This window comes from Coregonus lavaretus, assembly GCF_964263955.1.
Source record: "Coregonus lavaretus genome assembly, chromosome: 19".
NCBI classification, from domain to species: domain Eukaryota; kingdom Metazoa; phylum Chordata; class Actinopteri; order Salmoniformes; family Salmonidae; genus Coregonus; species Coregonus lavaretus.
In genome coordinates, this window is record NC_140006.1 from 8,913,037 (window position 1) to 8,932,417 (window position 19,381).

Sequence of the window (19,381 nt, forward strand, 5' to 3'; positions counted from 1 at the left end):
AATGCCCAGAGCATGCAGAATGAACTGAAAACTCAAAATAGTCATGATTTTACAAGCCTCTCGTTCACATGTCTTTCACCATAGGGGGCTTATTGGAGATGTCATTTGTGAGTCGAGACTTGTAAACGTGTGCTTTAAACAATGTACATTTGTTGATTGCTAGGCATAAAAATATGATTATTGCTTGATACATTTAAAACGAGGTCTAGTTATGGCCGCAACCGGACTAGATTGTGAACGACTCTTGGTGGAATGCATTGCTTGACTGCCGTGAGGGTGATAAGCACAATGTTGTTCGCGAACAGCAGCCCCCAAAACAATTTGTTCTCGATTTCGAGTTTGTTGAGTATAAGCTGTGTATGTTTTGGTTCCACAAAGCTGTGTCCCATCGTAACATTCAATAATCAATCAGTTGTATTCATTCTTGCACCATACGATTAATTATCAGTTCTAAACATGTATTTTTCTTCTCTATGCTCATGATCTATTTCCCTGTGCGCATATGACAGAGAGTTGGTGGTCGAAGCACGTCTCTGGAGCCGCTGAGCCAGAGGACCGTGTATTAATCCTGCTGTAGGACTCATTGCGGCCAGAACTAGCAGGTCAAATTAAAGACTAAAATGAACGAGTCACTCAGAAAAATGAGTCATGACTCTCTAGTCAGTAGAAAGAGTCGTTCAAAAAGAAAGAATCGTTCGCAAACTGCACATCACTAATTTGATCCCATATTCCTAGCACGCAATGAATACATCAAGCTTGTGACTCTACAAACTTGTTGGATGCATTTGCAGTTCATTTTGGTTGTGTTTCAGATTATTTTGTGCCCAATAGAAATTAATGGTAAATAATGTATTGTGTCATTTTGGAGTCACTTTTATTGTAAATAAGAATATAATATATTTCTAAACACTTCTACATTAATGTGGATGCTACCATGATTACAGATCATTCTGAATGAATCGTGTATAATGATGAGTGAGAAAGTTACAGAGAGTTAAAGGTCATACCCCCAAGACATACTAACCTCTCACCATTACTAATAACAGGGGAGTTTAGCAAGTCTTGAGGGTATTTCCTCTTTTTTTTTGCATACAATATAGCTCAGTTTTTGAATTATTTATTTTATGCAGTCATTATTGCACATCTTTATCAAGGGTGTCAATCATTTCGGACCCTACAGTATATCCTCCAACCCATGGCATTTCTTAAAATAATAACAAACAAACAACTTGGCCACCAGAGGGATATTTTAAACCTCCAAATTCAAGGTTTACTTTTGTTCTGCTTGGTCTGTCACAAGTGTACTGTGCCAATATTCCATGATGCATCCTTGACTAAGCTACTAGCTACAAAATTCAAAAGGCACGTTTTCGCATACAGTGCATTCGGAAAGTATTCAGACCCCTTGACTTTTTCCACATTTTGTTACATTACAGCCTTATTCTAACATTGATTACATTGTTTTTCCCCCCTCATCAATCTACACACAATACCTCATAATGACAAAGCAAAAACAGGTTTTTTGAAATTTTAGCAAATTTACATAAGTATTCAGAACCTTTACTCAGGACTTTGGTAGCGATTACAGCCTTGAGTCTTCTTGGGTATGACGCTACATGCTTGGCACACCTGTATTTGGAGGGTTTCTCCCATTATTCCCCGCAGACCCTGTCAAGATATGTCAGGTCGGATGGGGAGCGTTTGCTGCACAGCTATTTTCAGGTCTCTCCACCACCATGCTTCACCGTAGGGATGGTGCCAGGTTTCCTCCAGGCGAGACGCTTGGCATTCAGGCCAAAGAGTTCAATCTTGGTTTCATCAGATCAAAGAATCGTATTTCTCATGGTCTGAGAGTCTAGTTTAGGTGTCTTTTGGCAAACTCCAAGTGGGCTGTCATGTGCCTTTTACTGTAGAATGGCTTCCGTCTGGCCACTCTAGCATAAAGGCCTGATTGGTGGAATGCTGCAGAGATGGTTGTCCTTCTGGAAGGTTCTCCCATCTCCACAGAGGAACTGGAGCTCTGTCAGAGTGACCATCGGGTTCTTGGTCACCTCCCTCAGAACAAACACTATTATTTATTTACTCTTAATTTATGAGGCAAATAAAGCAATTATTATCCAGTTCTGAAGACGGTGGTCTACTTCTATCCAGCCCAAGATGTATAACCTAACTCACTACGGTAAGACCGTTCCCCATCAGTGTCATTGCTCCATCATGTGCGCGCCACAGCCACACACACACACACACACACACACACACACACACACACACACCTGTTCCATGCTGAAGCTCCTCCACCAGAAAGGAATATTAGAAAATATTTGCCTGCACTTAGCCTCTGCCCAGGCTTTCAACAACATTATCTTTCGCCATGACTCGTCCAGTCGTAGCATTCGATTTTGCGCAATAGCCCAACGGCTATAATATATTTTTTATTTTTTTTGGGGGGGGGGGGGGGGGGGTTGCCAATAGAGGGTGATACCATCGTTAATCTCAATGTTTTATGGGTACATAATCACGATAGGACAAATGTTGACATCGCCAGAGAGGAAGAGGCGAAGCTAGAGGTTTTACTCCGCCCAAAATCTGTCCACGAAAATAAGCCCATGAAGTGAGGAATTTTTGTATGGAGGTAATTGAGAGTGTCGAATTTGGTGAAAAAATGTAATTGCTAATTTGCTATGTGAGGCTTAATTGATTGAATATAATTTTCTTAATGGTTAGATAGAGGACTCATCATGGATATAACCTGTTTTAGCATGGCCATTGCCATTGAGGTCTTCCACCATTTTAAAGTAGTCAACTGGGTGGGGAGTCCTATGAGAATAAGGAGAAAATTGACTACTTTAAAATGGAGATAGCCTCAATGGCGCTGTCCATGCTGTCACAGACGTTATAATGGCACAGATACAAAGATGAGTCCTATCTCTATGGCCTGCCCTTCATTGGCTAGAATGGTCCCACCTGATCTCGCCTCTTCCCGTCTGCCTTCCATCTTTTAGGACATGTATTTCCATTGTTAACGAGGTCACTTGACTATAGTGTCAATATAACAGACAATCTTTGATATCTCCCAGCCCTACTCTCCATCTCTATTTCTCTCTATTTCCTCCATCCTCCCACCAGTCTGTGTGACCTTGCACCATGTTCCGAGACCTTGGAAAGTGAGGGACTGTTACCGTTAAGGATTCTGGGACAAAGCAGACCAGACAGTCATATTGAGGGCACAAAGATGGAGAAGTGTAAACGAAAGTGTGTGTGTGTGATTGTGTGTGTGTGTTTTTCGTATAGATGTGTGTATGTGTGTTGATGGGAGACAGTTGAAGGAAATAGACAGTAATATAATTAAATGCAGGAAGTCGTGAAGTAAGTGACACGAGAGGTCATTGAAATTAATACAGTTGAAGTCAGAAGTTTACATACACCTTAGCCAAATACATTTAAACTCAGTTTTTCACAATTCCTGACATTTAATCCTAGTAAAAATTCAGTTAGGATCACCACTTTATTTTAGTATAGTAGAGCGAATGATTTATTTCAGCTTTTATTTCTTTCATCACATTCCCAGTGGGTCAGAAGTTTACATACACTCAATTAGTATTTGGTAGCATTACCTTTAAATTGTTTAACTTGGGTCAAACATTTCGGGTAGCCTTCCACAAGCTTCCCACAATAAGATGGGTGGATTTTGGCCCATTCCTCCTGACAGAGCTGGTGTAACTGTCAAGTCTGTAGGCCTCCTTGGTCGCACACGCTTTTTCAGTTCTGCCCACACATTTTCTATAGGATTGAGGTCAGGGCTTTGTGATGGCCAGTTCTATTTTTGTTTCATCAGACCAGAGGACATTTCTCCAAAAAGGACGATCTTTGTCCCCATTTGCAGTTGCAAACCGTAGTCTGGCTTTTTTATGGCGGTTTTGGAGCAGTGGCTTCTTCCTTGCTGAGCGGCCTTTCAGGTTATGTCGATATAGGACTCGTTTTACTGTGGATATAGATACTTGTGTACCTGTTTCCTCCAGCATCTTCACAAGGTCCTTTGCTGTTGTTCTGGGATTGATTTGCACTTTTCGCACCAAAGTACATTCATTTCTAGGAGACAGAACGTGTCTCCTTCCTGAGCGGTATGACGGCTCCGTGGTCCCATGGTGTTTATACTTGCATACTATTGTTTGTACAGATGAACGTGGTACCTTCAGGCGCTTGGAAATTGCTCCCAAGGATGAACCAGACTTATGGAGGTCTACAATTTTTTTTCTGAGGTCTTGGCTGATTTCTTTTGATTTTCCCATGATGTCAAGCAAAGAGGCACTGAGTTTGAAGGTAGGCCTTGAAATACATCCACAGGTACACCTCCAATTGACTCAAATGATGTTGTCAATTAGCCTATCAGAAGCTTGTAAAGCCATGACATCATTTTCTGGAATTTTCCAAGCTGTTTAAAGGTACAGTCAACTTAGTGTATGTAAACTTCTGACCCACTGGAATTGTGATACAGTGAATTATAAGTGAAATAATCTGTCTGTAAACAATTGTTGGAAAAATTACTTGTGTCATGCACAAAGTAGATGTCCTAACCGACTTGCCAAAACTATAGTTTGTTAACAAGAAACTTGTGGAGTGGTTGAAAAACTAGTTTTAATGACTCCAACCTAAGTGTATGTAAACTTCCGACTTCAACTGTATATCAATAGCGTTAAAGGAGCTCTGTTTCTAGGCATGATAGTGACTTAATAAGGCATATTTATCTCATTGTCTCTCAATATTGTTATATATGGAACAGTCAGCTACCTATCAAACGCTGTTTGGGTCAGTCAACGTCTTGTTATTTAACACTATTTGACACGTCAGATAAACGTATTAACCAATCAGGACTTGAATATGACTGCATGTCACTTAATAATTTAACAGGTACATTATTATTTTACGTAGTGATTACAATATCACTCGTATTTCATATGTAGCAGTGATTCACTGGTACGTATGCTATGATGCTGGTAAAGTTTTGTCTTGCGCACCTATGCGGCAGACACACAAGCTCTCCGGACAACTTGTCAGAAAAAAAGTTGATGGATGCAAATAATATTTTCCCCCAAAAACATAGCAAAACAACATCATCTGTTTCAGTAGCTATCTAGTTAGTTAGCTAACTATCTAGATGTTATTATCGGAATACCCCACATTTATTATACCGTTTTCGTATTTGGTTGATGGTCGGACCCGGTCCGGTCAACCCACTAGCCAGAGTATGAAGCTAGCTAGCTGCTATAGCTTGGGGCAACAGCTAGCTAGCTTGTTTAGTTCATTATCTAGCTAGCTAGCTAGTTATTTTCATGAACTAACGTTCGATTTCAAAAAGAGAACAATTGGCTATCTAATAGTCACATGGATTCCTAAATAGTGGCTGCCTAATAGTCACATGGATTCCTAAATCATTGCTAAGAATATTGACAATGAGTGCAGTTTCTGGTAATTGTTTTCAGGCTGGTTGCATTGGTTTACCCCAGGAGTTGCTATTAACATCTGTATCAAAGATATTTGTGAGTGACTTTGTCATACTGGAAACCGAAGTCAACGTAGTATGGACTAGGGAGACAGCCTAGCTCCAGTTCCCAAACGGTCATCGATGTTGACAAAATGCTTGATGGCATGTAACTTGCAGGGGGGAAGGGGGATCATGACCCCTCCCAATATTAGAGACTGGTCAATTTGACCCTTCCATAATATACCATGATGAATTTGATTGATAGGAAATTATTTTCCCACTGTAAAGCGCCAGGCAGCTAATGTCTTTCTCTGTCTTTACACCACACAGTGCTACTCAGTGCCCCCCCACCGCCACCGCTAATTATGCTTTTGGTTTGGCCCGGGTATTAGAAGCTGTGGTTTGGGGAGGGAAAAAAAGTTGAGCAAGGCTTGTAAGGAGAACAGAGACACAATATCTCGTCTCTTTAGGTCTCTTTAGGTCTCTTTAGGTCTCCTCTCTCATGTTTTTAACAAACCCTCAAATCTGTGAGTTAACTTGGAACAAATAAAATAGTACAGTCAAATTATGTTTTTTCAAATGGAGAAAGTTTATATTGCGAAGTGACGAAATGCGCATCTCGCTTATGAGTGATATTTCTCAAAATTAGAGGTAATTGGTTATATTGGGCTTTTTGGTAGGATTATAAACCTTAAAATATCTACTTTCTAGAATTAGAAAAGAGCTGCTTCTATGAACCTCAGGCAGTAGGCTCAAGCAAGCCTGTTTCTCTCCCCAGTCAGAGGCAGCCTGCCTGTCTCCCAGACTCTGACCATTGACCAACAGCAGCAACCTATCCTCCTTATTGATGCCTATTTGAAAGCCAACATTGTGGGTGGAAAGCACTAATCATGTTTATGCAACCTAATAATCACCATCAGAACACTTCCAGAACCAACTTTAGTTTGTATTTCTATTTGAAAATCTACAGGATGTTCCCCATGATGAAAGGGGGGCATGACTGAACAGGTTTAGGAAGCACTGATCTAGCTAATGATTAGGACAAATACAGATGGGCAACTCCATGCTTCAATCTATATATTTATGCCATTATGCTGCATCAGTTGGGCTACAGGTGATAATGTGTATTGCTAAATAGCACAGTGGCCTGATAATATGGACCAATATGTAGTTAGGCTCATTTATGGAAGGGGAAATTATATTTTAGATGGTGTCAGGAGAATTTTATTTTCATTCATTTTGGAGTTTCTTCAGAATGGACTTTCTCACAGTTGTTCTACAAACAAATGACATGCATGCCAAGCCTGGTAAAGGGTACAAAAACAAGAATAATGGGTTATGACATTTACATTTAGTTAAAGCAGGGGTATGGTCATGACTTTCTGAACTGTTAGACCAACAGTTTAAAGTAATACAGAAATTATTGGTATTTCAGTTGTGGTTGAGATACAGTGGGGTCCAAAATGATTGGATCCCTTGATAAAGATAAGCAAAAAAGACTGTATAAAATAAATAATACAAATACTGAGCTATATTGTATGCTTAAAAAATTGAAAGAATTATATTATTTTATACTAATGCAATTGCTCAGAAAAATAGATTTTGTTTCACAAGTATTGTATATACGTAAAGCTTAATAAAGAGCAGTGATTCTAGCAAGAGCAGTGTGCGGGTTTCTTCTTTTTTCTCTGATGTTATTCAGTTGTTACCATTCACCTGTAACAAAGTGCCTTTTGAATTTTGTTTAACACGTAATAAAACAAATCTAATAAAAGATAGGGGTCCAAATGATTGGATTCCCTGTTTTCAAAACTCCAGCACCCTCCCCTTGCTATGATAATGACACTGAGCCTTTTTCAAAAATATTTTAGGAGATTGGCAAACACATTGGGAGGGATCTTATACCATTCCTCCATACAGACATTTTCCAGATCCTTGATATCCTTCGTCTGCGCTTATGGACTGCCCTCGTCAATTCAAAAAACTAGTTTTCAATGGGCTTCAAATTCAGCGCACTCAACATTCTATAATATAATTGTGTTATTTTACATGTCAAATTAAAAGCTTATTTGATGCGTCAAATAGTGTTATTTGACTTGTTAATTTTGACACCTGAACGGCCTTCCATAGCTACCTGCAGAGCTGACTGACTACCACAGCCCACAGAAACCATGGAAATGACTGAAGAATCTGAAACACACAGTATAGTCAGTAATCAATTAATTTGATTAGTAATCAAATTGAAAATAGTTAAATTGCTAATGTAATTTGTCATTGAAGTTTGGTTTCTAAGGTAAGGAATTTTGGGATTTATGACTTTAGGTTTGTGTACTGGTGACTGTGGATTACTTGGTTGTGCTACTTTGTGTTAATTGCCTATTTGAAAATGTATCCACCTCACAAGAAAGTTTAAGTGTGCAATAAAAAAGCGTTAAAATCAGCTATGAGAAAGCAAAGCTTCAGCAATAAACACGTCTTAACATCAACACGCTCTGAAGCTCAAACTACATCCACCTCCATATTAAAACAACAGACAGATCAAACCTGGCCAAACAGACTTTTTCGATGGAATTAAGATGAAACGTTGCACAGCAGTTTTGAAACAGATTCAAAGTCAGATTAGAAAATAATGTATATTGTCTTTGTTTGCTGTTTCTGGCTTTTTTCTTTCTTCCCCTTCCAAAGGGTGTGTTGTCGTTCAGTTCGAAGGTGTGTGTGCCGTTCGGTGTGTTCCAAAGTTTGTGTGTGTGTTGTCTTTCGGTTCCAAAGTGTCTGTGTTGTGGTACTGTTCCAAAGTGTGTGTTATCATTCAGTGTGTTTGGGTTCCAAAGGTCATAGTTGTCACCCGTATGGGCCATTTTCATTTGAGCCTGCATGAGGTCATCCGAGGTGAAGCCTTGTCAAGCAGTAGGGTGTTGTTTACTCAACCCCCTCCTCTCTCTCTCTCTCTCTCTCGCTCTCTCTCTCTCTCTCTCTCGCTCTCTCTCTCTCTCTCTCTCTCGCTCTCTCTGTCACGTTCGTTGATGAACGGGTCAGACCAAGGCGCAGCGTGATATGCATACATGTTTATTTGAACCGAATAAACAACGACAAAACAACAAAGTCCAAGGTACACAAACAACATACCTAACACGGAACAAGATCCCACAACCCACTAGTGCCAATAGGCTGCCTAAGTATGGTCCCCAATCAGAGACAACGAGCGACAGCTGCCTCTGATTGGGAACCACACCGGCCAACATAGATCTAGACATACTAGATCTAAACATAGAAAATACAACATAGAAAATCACAACAAGGAATATACACACCCTGACTCAACATATAAGCGTCCTCTGAGTCAGGGCGTGACACTCTCTTTCTCTCTCTCACTCTCTCTCGCTCTCTTCCCCCCCCCCACCCCCCCCCCACTCTCTCTCTGGAACTATGATGCTCAGCTCTCTGTAAAAATACACACATGTTCCCGGGTCATGGTGACCAATGGTGTCCTTCAGAGACATGATACAGAATGTTGCAAAGTGGTTTTGTAGCATTGCTGAATGTGCATATCGCTGCTGAACGTGCACATCATTGCTGAACGTGCACATCATTGCTGAACGTGCACATCGTGTTCTAGGAAATTGTATTCTCTTGAGAGGGTGTAGCGCGGGCCCTGCTCGGATAATAAGAGGGAAAACGGCCCCTGTGTGACTCAAATCCCACTAGGCACAGATGTCAGTTCAACATCTAGTTTTGATTTACATTTGGTTGAGTTGTAAACTAACGTGAATTCAACGTGAAATCAACCAAAAATGTAACCATGCCATTGCATTTAGGTTAAAAGTTAGGTGAAAAAAAGACAAAATCCCTTACGTTGATGACTTTTTTGCAAATCCAATCAGTTTAACACGTTGATTCAACATCATCACATTGATTTTTGTATTTTGATTATATGGACACAACCAGTTTTGGCCCAGTGGGATGAATCAAATTCACCTGGCAAACACAATAGTTTCATTATAAAAAAATACTTTTCACTAGGGCTGTCCCCAAATAAATACATTTTAAAAGGTGTATTTTTACAAATATAGACACAACCTATGTGTTTTAATAAAATCAACTACATGCTTGTCTGATGCTGTTGATTGAAATAAGACACAAATGACTCAAGAGGGAGCAAGAGATCAAGATAACCAGAAGAGAAAAACCTTAACCTGACCCGTCCATCCTCTTCCGTTCCTGCTGGCTTTCGCAGATTCTTCCATTACTGTCCTGAAGTTGCCGGTAATAATAGGCCACACGAGGAGTCAGCAATATTTCTCATGTGGAATGCCAATTTATCTTACAATTTCTACCGATATGTGTGCCAGTTATGGTTTTCATATGCACATTTTCGTGGAACACTTTCATTTAATTTATAATAACGTCTTCGTATCTCAAAATCATTGTCATACGATTAATCAAAATTCTATCCAAATCTAAATGAAAATGATACAAACCTAAAAAGTAACTTATATTGCCATTGCCAACTATGTAAAAATAGCCTACATAAATCCAACAGCCTGCCGGTAGAAAATATCCTGATAAAAATAGATATCCTATAAATCACATTGGCTACTGGCCTGTCTGCAACAAACTTGAAACATTGTATCAACTATCAACTTGGGTCCAGCCAGAAACTTGCACTAGCAAACTTCCAATATTGTATAAAATATTTTTCCGCCCCAGTGAGCTCTGGACAGACACACACAGCTGTAGGCTATTTTGCACAAGGGATAAGAGCTCATCAAGTAGACCTATTTTATGACTTTCCACTGGATCAGAGCATGACATTTTTCCCTTTCACGCTGAGTGGTTATCGAAAGGGAGAGAGCTGGAAAGATTTTTCAAATACATTGAGGAACTATTGTCATTCTCAATGGATGTAAAAACAGACTTTGTTTGCTTGCTGTTTAAGGTGAAGAAAATATTACTTTGAGAAGCTCCACAGCTCATTAGTAGTGGTGCGTTAAGCCAATCAGAAATACTATCATATTCCCAAATGGGCACATTTATATGCCTACATTTGCGCGCAGGCCAGGTAGCCTATAGGCCTACTTCTATGCGTAATCAGGTTATTACTCAACATTGACAGTAGCGCTCCAAACAAAAGACAATGACTAAATTGGCAAAACTCGTAAATGGAATGAAATAAACCAAAACTTGTTTCTCACAAGTGTAGCATAGGTTGTGCGCTCTGCAAACAACGTGTCCACTCTGACAATGAGAACGGTAAAATACTGTAATAATAATATAATGCATTAACAGAAATTACCATGACCAAACAAACATTGTAGATTAGAAATTATAGGAATTAACAGTAAATATAGGCTACTACTGGTGATATACACTACTGGTCAAACGTTTTAGAACACCTACTCATTCAAGGGTTTTTCTATATTTTTACTCTTTTCTACATTGTAGAATAATAGTGAAGACATCAACACTATGAAATAACACATATGGAATCATGTAGTAACCAAAAAAGTGTTAAACAAATCAAAATATATTTTATATTTGAGATTCTTCAAATAGCCACCCTTTGTCTTGATGACTGCTTTGCACACTCTTGGCATTCTCTCAACCAGCTTCACCTGGAATGCTTTTCCAACAGTCTTGAAGAATTTCCCACATATGCTGAGCACTTGTTGGCTGCTTGTCCTTCACTCTGCGGTCCGACTCATCCCAAACCATCTCAATTTGGTTGAGGTCGGGGGATTGTGGAGGCCAGGTCATCTGATGCAGCACTCCATCACTCTCCTTCTTGGCAAAATAGCCTTTACACAGCCTGGAGGTGTGTTGGGTCATTGTCCTGTTGAAAAACAAACGACAGTCCCACTAAGCGCAAACCAGATGGGATAGCGTATCGCTGCAGAATGCTGTGGTAGCCATGCTGGTTAAGTGTGCCTTGAATTCTAAATAAATCACAGACAGTGTCACCAGCAAAGCACACCCACACCATAACGCCTCGTCCTCCATGCTTTACGGTGGGAAATACACATGCGCAGAACATCTGTTGACCCACACTACGTCTCACAAAGACACGGCGATTGGAACCAGAAATCTCCAATTTGGACTCCAGACCAAAGGACACATTTCCACAATTGTTCGTGTTTCTTGGCCCAAGCAGGTCTCTTCTTATTATTGGTGTCCTTCAGTAGTGGTTTTTTTGCAGCAATTCGACCATGAAGGCCTGATTCACACGGTCTCCTCTGAAGAGTTGATGTTGAGATGTGTCTGTTACTTGAACTCGGTGAAGCATTTATTTGGGCTGCAATTTCTAAGGCTGGTGACTCGAATGAACTTATCCTCTGCAGCAGAGGTAACTCTGGGTCTTCCATTCCTGTGGTGGTACACATGAGAGCCAGTTTCTTCATAGCGCTTGACGGGTTTTGCGACTGCACTTGAAGAAAGTTCTTGAAATGTTCCGTATTGACTGACCTTCATGTCTTAAAGTAATGATGGACTGTCGTTTCTCTTTTCTTATTTGAGCTGTTCTTGACATAATATGGACTTGGTCTTTTACCAAATAGGGATATCTTCTGTATACCACCCCTACCTTGTCACAACACAACTGATTGGCTCAAACGCATTAAGAAGGAAAGAAATTCCACAAATTAAGGCACACTTGTTAATTGAAATGCATTCCAGGTGACTACCTCATGAAGCTGGTTGAGAGAATGCGAAGAGTGTGCAAAGCTGTCATCAAGGCAAAGGTGGCTATTTGAAGAATTTTAAATATAAAATATATTTTGATTTGTTTAACACTTTTTTGGTTACTACATGATTCCATATGTCTTATTTCATAGTTTTGATGTCTTCACTATTATTATACCATGTAGAAAATAGTACAAATAAAGAAAAACCCTTGAATGAGTAGGCATTCTAAAACTTTTGACTGGTAGTGTATGTAATGGGGAATTGATAGACACTAACAAACAAGGCAAACAATTCACACAATGAAGTTATGAAACAATGAATGTGCACAAATTGGCAGGAGAGAGCGCATTCTGGAGAGAGACGTGCATTGTGCATTTTAGCCACACTCCCCTTCTTCTTGGACTGTGCCATCCACGCGGCCTCCACAATGGATTAGTCTCAGCCTCCGCAATGGATTAGTTCACTGAGATGGGTGCGAATCAGACAGGTGTCTTGTGTGCCCAAAAAAAGTATATATATATTTGCAACTGCTCAACAAAAAAAATCTCAGTCGACCAACAGCCTATCGACCAAACAATCGACCAGTCGACTAATTTTGGTCAGCCCTACATTTCACCAATGGTCACACCTGCAAACAGTGGGAAAAGGGAATTGACAAGTAATCATAGGTACTGTTTGGTCAGTGATCTCAATCTGCGATTTTACTATTTTTACATTCTTATAACTAGCACTTAATTAATTGGTGGCAATTCACTGCAATGGCATGCTAATTACTTTTGACATGTCTAATGTTGTTTAATTGTAGAGGTTTGATTTCTTTCTGGACATGCTTTGGTAGGTTTTCTTTCTCAGGAAGCGAGATTCTATTTGATCGGTTGTGAAATTTGGTAAGTTGCGCAAGAGAAACAAACTCATCCTAACTCATCATCGTCTGCTTCCAGGAATAAGATAGTTGTCATGGCAGGGAAAGTGATTATCTTGGCCTGGGCTTATCTCTTTCTCTCTGGCTTTGGGTTTATTTTTCTCACTTTTTAATTCCCCCTTTTCTCTCTCTCTTTCTTTTTCTCTGGCTCTCTTTTTAACTCACCCTTTTTTTCTCTTCCTCTCTCATGTTCTCCTCCCCCCTCTCTCTCATGTTCTCCTCACCCCTTTCTTTTATGTTTTCCTCCCTCTCTCTCTCTCTTTCTCTCTCTCTCTGGTGGCAGTCAGTCAGCCAGGTCGACCTCGCCTTGGCTCCACCCCTCCCATTCACCTGGCACTCGGCCCAGAATGTTGCTGCAATTCCGCCCGCTCTCATTGGTCCCCGCACACACACCGCTTCTGAGAAAGGGAAATTACCGCCCTCCCCTCCACTTCCCGCTGCTTTCGGTCTCTCTCTGCCACTATCCCTCCCTCCCTCGCTCACTCTTTCTGTCCCTCTCTTTCTTTCTCTTTTAAATAGATTTGCCACGGCTGGTTGTGCAGTGCTCAACTGTAAGTGATATGGGGTTTGATTAGATTTTCCGACTCAGACCAGAAACGCTGGTAGTTGTGAAAGAGTGCTTTGTACAGGTTGTTTGTGTGTGGTATGGCTTGGTGTGTGTGTGTGCGCTGTGTGTGTTCGTGGGAGTGCGGTGGGTGAAAGTTTTATTTGTTTTAGCAGACACCCTTGCATGGCTGACATTTCTACACATTATCTGTTCCCACAGCTGCATAGATGGGCTCTAGAAAGTGAAGAGAATGAGCAAGGCAAAGTAGCGTGATCTTGGAAAAGAACATATCATGCTCTAGGAGTTTCCACTGAGGAATGAATGGAGGCAGAAATCAACTCTAAATCGATTCTGTGGAAGTATATATCACCAAGCTAATGTCTATCTCTCTCTCTTTCTCCCTCTCTCTCTCTTTCTCTACAGAAGTGCCTTCCCTGACATCTGCTGCAGCTTCGATCCGCTTCTAGAGCAGAAGCTCCACCCCCCCGCCTCGCTTGCTGCCACAGTAACGCGAGCACAAGGATACCAACCACAGCCCTCGTCACGGCCAAAGCCTAAAAAACCCGCGCCCAGACCTGCACCTTCCTACGCCCTCACTGCACCAGCTCCAGCCTCCAGCCCCATCATCACCAGGCTTACTGCCCTAAGCCTTCACCTGCCCTCCCGTACCACGCTACCCCACAAAGCCTCTCTCCTTCTGGGCCCAGCCTCTCACTCTCAGACTCCTCAGTGTCTCTAATCTCCATTTATCTCCATTCAGTCACAGCCTACAGTACTGTTGTAGTCAGAAGAGAAGGATCTGAAGACTGAACTTTCCCTCTGGGTTACGTGCTGGATTGTTGGTGAGATACAAGTTGAGACAGACAGTGGTAGAGTCATTCTCTGCTAAGATCATTGGCTGTTGAGTGTGTTCTCAATGCTTTAAGGAAGATGTCCCAATAACACACACACACAACATTGTTACAACACTTTTCACCTATCGCCTTGATACATCCACTTGGATCTTTCAGAAGAATAAGGAGTAGGGGACTTATCCGTGTCCAAGCAAAGGACACACACACCAACACACACATCACGCTTTAGCCCGATTCGGACGGATTACTATTATTTTCCAGGACTGTCTTTGTCGCCATGGCGCACATGAACATGGCGCACATGCGGGACACAAAATGGCTGACGCTTGAGGTGTGCCGGGAGTTCCAGAGAGGCACGTGCTCGCGTTCCGACCAGGAGTGTAAGTTCGCCCACCCGGCCAAGAGCTGCCAGGTAGAGAATGGACGAGTCATCGCCTGCTTCGACTCCCTCAAGGTAAGAAGAAAGGAGATACGACACAGGATGAAGCTATGGGCTACGGCCATATATGGTGCTGTGATTTGATTGGCTAGCATCATACAACCATGAATGATTCTGTGATTTGATTGGCTGGCATACAGAATGATCAAGGGGTCAGGGGTTAAGAGAAAGGATAGGTCCTGGGGAGTTTATTGGTTTAAGGCATACATTAGAAACAGCTACCCTTCCTGGGGTCCACACAGAACAGAACACAATACAGAAACACATGCAAACGGACACAACAACACAGTTTTAAAAGTTAGCCTAACTCATATCCACAGGAGTACGAAGCCTGGGAAAAGGTTTTGACTGAATGAGCACATGAAAACAGACCATATTGATGGTGTGGTTTCAAACAGCACTGTATAAACCAAAACATTCTCTCAACCTACAACATACATTGTGTATTGTCATGAATAAAAAAAATTACCACAGTGAGGGGTTCTCATTCAAATACTCGATTCGATGTCTCACATTGGGATTGGCTCCAAGCGGATTACTACTACAAAGACCAAATCACACAACGTCTGTCGGAGATAGGGTGACCACATTTAAAATACCAAAATGTGGGACAACAGGATGATTTTACGGGACAGTGTAGCCTACATGAATACAAAATGTTGGCAGCACCGCATGCCAATCATTTGATCTCAATCAGTTTAATGGGAATATGCATTTAGATATTCTTCAATTATTTTTTTGTGAGCAAATTAGAGCAGACGGTGTTAACAAACTATATAATCTTCCCGTAGGCCTATTTTGTTTCAATCCAAGCATATTCTGCCTAGTGGCGCGCGCTGTTGAGTTTTCGCTGCATGAGAATTTATTTTGACTACAGTATTCAGTTACCCATCCTAAAATCTAAGAAATTACGAAGGTGGTGTTTTTGATGTAACAGTAACGTTATACTGTGCTATTATATTTGGTTCTGTTATGTAGAATACTAATTAATCATTATGTGACCTTCCAAGACATTGATTCAGCTTCGATCTAACTTGACTAAACAAGCACCATTGTGAGAAGAGCACCATTGTGAGAAGTGGGCGGAATGTACCCCTGCTCCAGCTGCACCGAACAAGCTAATTGCAGGCCATGCAGCCTACTCTTTTCCAGCACCAACAATTTGGTGTTGCAGAAATGAGAGACCACACGTGTGGCTGTTTTATGAAAATCTGGGAATATTTGGCCATGGATACATATCTGCTCGGTCTCAGGGAATGTAAAAGAGTCCGAAAGGGAGACTTAAAATGGGATTGAGTGAAGTAGCAGCAAATATGTTGAATAAGCAACTAATGAGCAAGGAGAGCCTCACAAGTTTGACGAAATTACCTTGTATCTTTCAGTCTAATACGGCTATTTACTTACTTGTAGCTCTTTGTCAGAAGCACACTTTTTGTAAGTAGTTACGCCTAACTGTCCTCTCCGAGTTTAGCTGGACTTTAGCTGAAAAATATTAGAGAAATGTGATTGGTTGATGATAGGCCAATGACATTGGCCTACATATCGTCTTGCGCTGCACAGAATATCAGATCTCAACAACGATTTGAGAAGTGTCTTTCCATGACATAGACTGACCAGGTGAATCCAGGTGGAAGCTATGATCCCTTATTGATGTCACCTGTTAAATACACTTCAATCAGTGTAGATGAAGGGGAGGAGACAGGTTAAAGAAAGATTTGTAATGCTTGAGACAATTGAGACATGGATTGTGTATGTGTGCCATTCAGCGGGTGAATGGACAAGACAACATTTTAAAGTGCCTTTGAAGGGGGTATGGTAGTAAGTGCCAGGCGCACTGGTTTGAGTGTGTTAAAATCTGCAACGCTGCTGGGTTTTTCACGGTCAACAGTTTCCTGTGTGTATCAAGCATTGGAGTCAACATGGGCCAGCATCCTTGTGGAACGCTTTCGACACCTTGTAGTCCATGCCCATGTCCATGTGAATTGAGGCTGTTCTTAGGGCAAAAGGGGGTGCAACTCAATATTAGGAAGGTGTTCCTAATGTTTTGTGCACTCAGTGTATATATTTACATAAGCACAACGTGATTGTAAGAGACAGGTTGGAATGTCTCACTGAAATACGGGACAAATCGGCATACTTTTTTGTTGTTGTGGTGTTTGAATTTGTTGATAAAATGCAGGACATGATTGTTTGGTTGCGGGACGCGGGAAAAAGGGCCAAAATGCGGGACATGTGGTCACCCTAGTCGGAGACAGACAGGTCGAGTGGCGAATGAGGTGAGCCCTTCCCTCTTTATAAAGCCTCTTTCACATTACCCATAAGCACATTACGTTGTGGCGGATGTCATGCATTTCAATGGGGACGTCGACAACGAAGTGAAAACGCAACGCCTACTTGCAGTTGAAGGCTCTGTTGCGAGACGGACACTATGTACTTTTTAATTGTTCAAACTTTGCATCGTCTTCCGTCCAGCCAGAGTCCGTCGAAGAATAGGAAGTTACCAAACCACAGAAGAAATGAAAAAATGAGGTTTTCGGTGATGGCTTTATGGGATAGCAACTTGTAAACAATTACCCATTCCTATAAGTGAAACTATTTTAATAGCCAATTATATTATGTGACTGTTGCCTCCCGTTTAAGTTTATTGTGATGGTAATGACGTTTGTTTTTATTAAACTTTTTAGGTGGAGGTCGCTACAACGGTATATTCAACCTAGCCTAGCTTTTAGCTAGCTAGCTAGCTGCTCTGCAGTGCAAGCTAGCTTGACTTGCTATAAAGTTAGAGAAACAAGTTGAGGAAAAAGTAACTAAACAAAACATGTTTTATTATCACCTGAAACAATATATTTATCCTGTCTTGAATTAAAAGGTCTTATTCTCCCAAAATAAATGCGATCTCTGACAAGAGACAGGCTCTCCTCCAGCTTGCGTTACAAACACTACACTTTTCCATTCAGTCGCGGGACAAGACTGACGTACTGCGTAATGAAATATGTCACAATGTAAACGGGGCATCAGGTGCCACTCGCCCGTCCTCTGGTCATTCTCGCCTCTCTTCCTTGCGGAAGATCACTAGGCTCTTGAAGCTCTCCTCAGCATGATTTGATACCTGTCTTCCTACTTAGCTGTTCTCAGGCGAACCGCGAGGTTAAAGCTGCTAAATGTAGGAACCCAGCTCTTGTCCTTGTGTTGAAGAACTGACCAAAAGGAAAGTTTGAACATGAGGTAGAATACATTTTCAAGTCTCTCGTGGTAGCTAGCGTCAGACGGCTAACTTTTAAGACTTGGTTAGCTCACGCCGCAAGGAATAAGCTAACTTGGCTAGCTCGCTGGAAAGCAAGCTAACCAAACTAGCATTCCTACCTGCACAGACGGTAGCATAAGCATTGCTAGCTAACTCGGAACGAGTTCCCTAAACCAAAACGAGTTCCCTACCTGCCCAGACGGTAACATTGCCAGCTCCCTCGTGTAGTACAACCTACACTCATTTGTGTTGACTAACCGGTTTAGCCTCTCAGCATTACGGTCGTGCAAGATTTTCTACCCTAAGACGAATACCCACATGGTTCCATTCGGCTAGCACTGCGCTAGATATAACAGCCTTAGCCCACGAGCTGGCTGCTAGCTAGCTTCACTATCCCACCACGGCTATAGTGTTTATACACAGTGTTCACTTCAGCTAGCCATTAGCCATGAGGCATCTAATAAGCTAACTCACGCCTGTCAAGGCTAATTCGCGGCAGGCACTACTGTATTAGCAGGCCATTTTCCATGAATTAGGGATGTAGGAAGGGTAACAGTGGCTTGACTGTGGCCCAACCTGACCTCCTGGTTCAACGATTTATAGCCACTGCTACTCCGCCTGAGGCAGGCACTCAAACCCACTCGCTCTTGTGCTGGCGGCTTGATGATGCTGGGAAGCCGGGTGTTACTGGCTCTTCCACCAACGGAGGAATTGCCAGCTTTCTGTCTCATTTAGTACATCTAATGTTCACTCGTTTCATTGGCTAAACTGACCGGTTTTACATCACCGTGATATGGTCAAAAAAGACTCTCAAGACCGAAGAAGCAACGCTATTCACATGGTTTTCTTAGGCTAACGCAGTGCTAGCTATAGCTAGGCTATTAGCCCACTCAGTGAACACTAGCTAGCTAACACAAAAGCCTTGCGGCTAAGCGACGACTAGCACACGCATAAACCGGTTAGCAATACTTTTCTTCCGGCAATATTATGGGCCCCCGTACCCCATGGGAAACAAACATACTCAGTCAGCTCTCGAACGAGTCCTGGAAGTTTTGTAAGGTCTCATCAAGTACTGGCCCGTGCTAGCTTAAGCTACACTACTAGCCCTCACGGCAAACGTTAGGTAGCTATCCACTATCTACCGATTGCTAGGTTAGCTCTCGTATTTAGTTTACCTAGCATTAAATTGCTTTGTGCCTATTAACTGAACCAGTC

General features: G+C 41.6%; 1 protein-coding gene across 15 annotated transcripts in view; it reads left to right on the forward strand.

Moving 5' to 3' along the window:
* mbnl1 (muscleblind-like splicing regulator 1) overlaps positions 1–19,381 on the forward strand; it is a 114,124-nt gene that overhangs the window by 38,196 nt on the left and 56,547 nt on the right. For 10 of the 15 annotated variants that reach the window (XM_084183873.1, XM_084183885.1, XM_084183886.1 and 7 more), the window contains exons 1-2: positions 13,537–13,633; positions 14,053–14,937. In XM_084183873.1, coding sequence (XP_084039999.1) covers positions 14,761–14,937 — 177 coding nt within the window. In that variant the 5' untranslated portion in view covers positions 13,537–13,633; positions 14,053–14,760. Of the gene's footprint in view, positions 1–13,536; positions 13,634–14,052; positions 14,938–19,381 lie in introns of those variants that run through there. The other 5 variants (XM_084183884.1, XM_084183882.1, XM_084183880.1 and 2 more) reach the window with 2 other exon arrangements.